The sequence below is a fragment of the Dunckerocampus dactyliophorus genome, chromosome 9, assembly GCF_027744805.1.
Source record: "Dunckerocampus dactyliophorus isolate RoL2022-P2 chromosome 9, RoL_Ddac_1.1, whole genome shotgun sequence".
Taxonomy (NCBI): domain Eukaryota; kingdom Metazoa; phylum Chordata; class Actinopteri; order Syngnathiformes; family Syngnathidae; genus Dunckerocampus; species Dunckerocampus dactyliophorus.
The window spans coordinates 7,587,140-7,592,401 of NC_072827.1; the positions used below are offsets into that span (position 1 = coordinate 7,587,140).

The 5,262-nt window shown below is 44.0% G+C and overlaps 1 protein-coding gene across 1 annotated transcript; it reads left to right on the forward strand.

Moving 5' to 3' along the window:
* Positions 1 to 372: 372 nt before the first annotated feature.
* On the forward strand, positions 373 to 4,572 carry sp5a (Sp5 transcription factor a). Its single transcript, XM_054787240.1, has 2 exons — positions 373 to 685; positions 1,006 to 4,572. The coding sequence occupies exons 1-2, from the start codon at positions 635 to 637 to the stop codon at positions 2,077 to 2,079; spliced, it is 1,125 nt and encodes a 374-aa protein (XP_054643215.1). The 5' UTR covers positions 373 to 634; the 3' UTR covers positions 2,080 to 4,572.
* Positions 4,573 to 5,262: the final 690 nt, after the last annotated feature.

Consider the following 5,262-nt stretch of genomic DNA (forward strand, 5'->3'; position numbering starts at 1 on the left):
GCGTCTCCAGTCGCTTGATTTATCCTCCATCGAGTTCTCTGAGATGTGCAACGATAACAATGTCACATTGTGGGGCTCTTGAGTTCTACTACAAATCCTTAATTACAAAAAGCGGATCAGATGACTGGGGCAGCCAATGGCGGCCTCTCCAGGGCAGACTGGGGGGGCTTTGATCAGGAAAATCCAATTATTTGTGTATATACATTTCCCACATAGTGATTACTTCATTAATTGTCCCGCCTTTATCTCCTCCCTCCCCCGCCCCCCTGCTAATAATCAGCTCCTTTCTCCCGCCACAAACACACCAATAGGAGCTTTGTGGATTCAAAGGATCTGCTTGCCTCCCCTCAAAGAGCCGCCATTCTTTGATGATTGGGCAGCGGCAAACTTCAAAGTCATAAATCTTATTTCTGACTGGCTGGCGGCCCACCAAAGTGCTTATCAAATCCTCTGAAGTGATCCGCCACCCCGTCAGATAGTGCCAGGAGATCTGGGAGAGAGGAAGCGTCGGAGGCTCGCTCGCATACACTTTTTTCTGCCTCCCCTGCCGCCGTTGCTGGCATTTTTAGACATTATAAGCGACTTTTTGGGGCGTATTTCTTGGTGTTTGCCGTCGCCGAGGCGGAGGAGGACCATGGCAGCTGTGGCTGTGCTGCGGAACGAGACTCTCCACGCCTTTCTCCAGGTTCGTGTCTGAACTTTGTTTTCCCAATTCAAGTAAATGTGTTTTAAAAATAGTTTAATGACGGAAACGGTGATGTCAAGCTCATGGAAGTTAAACTTTTAGTCAGACCTGCAGGGCACTTCTTTAGGTACACCTGCATAATGTTAAGCGAGCCCAGGTCAGAAAGTTACTAATTCAACATGTTTATTATTAAAAGTACAGACTGTAGCCATAATAATAAACTTTTTCACTTTTATGTACTAAATGTCGTGCATGTGACCCTAATAAAGTAGTTACCGTTTCTTAAAAAAAATAAATTAAATTGTCTCCATGTTTTCCAGGACCGCACTCCCAACTCTTCCCCGGAGAACTGCAAGCACTCCCCGCTGGCTCTCCTGGCCGCCACCTGTAACCGAATCGGGCACCACCACCACCACCACCACCCGGCGTCCAGCCCCTCTGACTTCCTCCAGGTTCCCTACGACCCCACCACCCTGGGCTCCCCTTCGCGCTTGTTCCACCCGTGGACTAACGAGGGCAGCCCCCCGAGCAGCCTGGCCAGCAACTCCACTTTCGGACTATCCTCCAAGCCGCAGCCGCTCGGCTCGTTCAGCTCCCCGCACGAGTTGCCCCTCACCCCGCCCGCAGACCCCGGCTACCCGTATGACTTCTCCCCGGTGAAGATGCTTCCGTGCTCCATGCAGTCCACGTGTCCGCCCACGTACGTACCAGCGGTCAGCTACGCGGCGCCCACCCCAATCCCGCCCGCCATGCCCACTTTCGTCACGGGGCCCACGGGCCTTGTGCCCCAGCAGCAGAGACAGTTGTCCCCCAACCCGGCTGAGGACATCCCGTGGTGGAGCCTCCAGCAGGGCAACCACGTCGGCCACCCGCATCGCTTCCAGCTGCAGCGAGGCCTGGTGCTGCACGGCCACACGGCGGATTTTGCGCAGTACCAGACGCAAATCGCCGCCCTCCTCCACACCAAGTCCCCCTTGGCCACCGCGCGTCGCTGCCGGAGGTGCCGCTGCCCCAACTGCCAGTCGGCGTCCACTTCCGGGAGCGAGGAGGCGGGCAAGAAGAAGCAGCACGTCTGCCACATCCCCGGCTGTGGCAAAGTGTACGGCAAGACCTCGCACCTGAAGGCGCACCTGAGGTGGCACTCCGGGGAGAGGCCCTTCGTGTGCAACTGGCTCTTTTGCGGCAAAAGCTTCACACGCTCGGACGAGCTGCAGAGACACCTGAGGACTCACACCGGCGAGAAGCGCTTTGTGTGCCCGGACTGCTGCAAGAGGTTCATGCGGAGCGACCACCTCGCCAAGCACGTCAAGACACACCAGAACAAGAGGAGCAAGTGCTTGGACAAGACGGGGGAGCACGTCAAGAGGGAGGACTCCAGAAATCACATCATGTGACATTCACGGCCAAAACAAACACTACAAAAAAGTTATTAGTGCAATACTTTGAAAAGCTCCACGGTGAGATCCTCTTCTCCATCTGTCGTCTCTGCTGCAATAGTCTGTGTGTACTTCAACCAGCTCACTATATACAGTGTATACTGTATATACACTACTGTATGTATGTATATATACGTATATATACAGTATATACGTATATATATACAGTGTATGAATACAGTACAGAGAGCAAGACAAGTTTTTGCAACTTGTGTTTTTTGACGGTTGTCTTCGCTGGAAGATGTTTGCCCTCCTTGTAAATAATATTTAATAGCTTTTGTTGAATGAAAGTGTCCCAATTAAGGTTTTGCTCCATATGGGGGTGTTTTTAAAAGCATGCTCTTGACAAGATTTGCTATTGTTGATATGACCCCAATACAATGTGAGAATAAAGAATATAACATTTATTTCCATATCTCAGGATAATTCCTTTGACTTTGGTTGTCAGTTAAGTGACAGGCAGGACTCATTGAGCAAATCATTCGTAAGTCTTACCTTTTTCCACCCCACAGTGAAATATCGTGCGCATTGTTGAGGAAAAACAACTTAAAATGTAATATTTAGTGTAGTCACTGAAAGTGACAAACCCCGCTGCAGTTTATTTCAGCTGTATTTGAATTTTTATGATTACATTACCTCCGATATTTACAATATTTTAAATATGGCGGTCAGTCATTTGTTTGCATTTGTGCGCTCAGACTTTTCCCCCAGTTTTTATATTTTTACTGGTAATATTTAGTATTAGTGGTAGTAGGTAATATTTCCAAATTTTCACACGCTAACGCAAAATTTTTTGATAACTCTTCCGAAGTGTGTCCTGATGTCCCGCCAACAAAAACACTTATCAGTCACAACATTAGGTACACCTGCATGACCTGCGATGACGATGCTTAGTTTTGATGGGCAGTCACAGAAGTACAGTCACCCATCGCTCGTTCCCATTTTGCGGCTTCACTCTGTCACAGTTTTTCAATAATATGTGAATGAATAAATCATGCTGTTTCGTGGCTATGGCCTTCTAGTAGTAAAAAAAAAATGCATATTTAAGCAAATTTTACATGTGTCACATAGGCATACATTAAGCATAAAAATGCCTCAGTGACGTAAAATGCAAAAATAAGTCATTAAGAAGACGCATTCAAAGATGCTGTGATGATATGTAGTATTCTACACTGGTCACTAGGTGTCAGTAATGTTAGGTTGATGAGACAATAGCCACCGTAGGAAGTACTGTACAGAAACAGGAAGTAAAAAAGGAACAACAACAAGAAACGTGTGAGTCTATATTATGGGTTATTTATATTTATATTGGGTAATAGCAGTGTAAAGGTGGCTATAGGGGTGTTATTTCATGTCTAGGGGGCTCTAATAATGTTAAAAAGTGTAGTAGAAGGTCATAAACATGCTTTTCTATGCTCTAACTACCAAAACATTCCATTTAGCAAAAATTCACATATCACAGTTGGGAATGGAAGCAATTAACCGCCATAAACAAGGGATTGCTGGATGCAGTTAGCAGTATGTTTATTAACATACTGGCAGTTTATTAACATTGCTGGCAGTGGTGTACAACTACTGCGTCATGCAGTAATTTTTGGCCCCTATAAGTTGGCTTGTTTTGATTGCATGAGGCCAGGCAAGTTTATGTATGGAGCACAATTTGTGTGCAAGGCAATTCAAAGTGCTTTGCAGAGAAGAAGGCAATAAAATCATTCCCTAAAACATAAAAGTAGGAATTCATGAATTAAATTTAACAACGAGCGCAGATAAAATACTTTAAGTTGTCCGCGTTTGTGAACATTGTCAAAGATGAGGCCTGTCTCACATCTTCTGGAAGACTCTTCCAGATTTTACTGAAACTGCAACGCAGCCTGACCGTGTTTAGTCCTGACCCTGGGCACCAGCAGGAGACCACCACTTCCTGAGCTTCTCAGAGTTGGAGATGGTTGATATGGCAGAGCTGTTTTAAAGTCGATCCTCTGAGCGACAGGAAGCCAGTGCAGAGACCTGAGCACTGCACTAACATGCTCCTATTTCCAGGTTCTAGTCAGGACTCGAGCAGCAGCATTGTGGATGTAGTACAGCTGTTCTACAGCTGCTTTAGAGAGCCCAGTGAGAAGGCCGTTACAGTAGTCAGACAAAAGCGTGGATTTGTCTGCTTTGGACGTTTTGACTGTTTCAAGTTAACTCCTGAAAAGGACAGTGAGAGTAAACGAAAAGACATTTCTCTGCACATAAGTGCATCATATTGCGTATACTGAAAAATCAAAAGATGCAGGTACACTTACATTTTTTAAACCAAACCATGTAGAAATGCAGAGACATTTTTTTATCTCTAAAATATTTTGTATATATATATATATATATAATACTTGATTCTCATACATTTTTCCTTGGAATATTCAGCTTTTATTCTCATAATATTTTGACTTTATTATTGTAATAGTATAACTTTTATCCATCCAAATATTTCTAAAATTGCAACTGTAATTTTTTTTGTTTGTTTCTCATAGTTTTACAAATTTTTTTATTGTATATTTTAGTCTTTGATGTCTGTTTTTTTCAGTTAATATTATGACTTTATTTTCCTAATATTTTGTCTTAATTCTCAAAAAATTACTGCTCTTTTTGTTTGCTGTAGATTTTTTCAAAACTTTTTATGTTTAATTGTATTTTTAGAATTTACTGAAGACCAATTAAAAAAAAACAACCACAATCTGTAAATGGCTCCTGGGCCGCAGTTTGGCCACCCCTGATAATCAATCAATGTCCGGTACATTCTAAACTCCTAAACACAAAACGAGCTTCTAACCTGCTCTTTTAAGAGTTAACAGCCACCAAGACAGGGAGAGTGTAGTTTAAATTTATATATATATATATTTTTACACCAATTTAAAGGTTTGAAGGTCTAGCAATGGTCAAAATGTGCAAGGAAAGGTGAAAAGTTCTACAGTGACGTTTATCTTGCCTTCTCATGGCTTTTCTTCCGCAGTTAAAAAAAAAGTTGACTTTCCATCCCCACTCAGGCACAGCCGCTGACCTTCTTCCGTCCTCAGTAGCGCCCCCTTCTGCAAGTGTGAGTGTTTCAAGAGCACCTTCGTTCGCACCTCTTTTAAATAGACAACATTTATTTGTAACCTT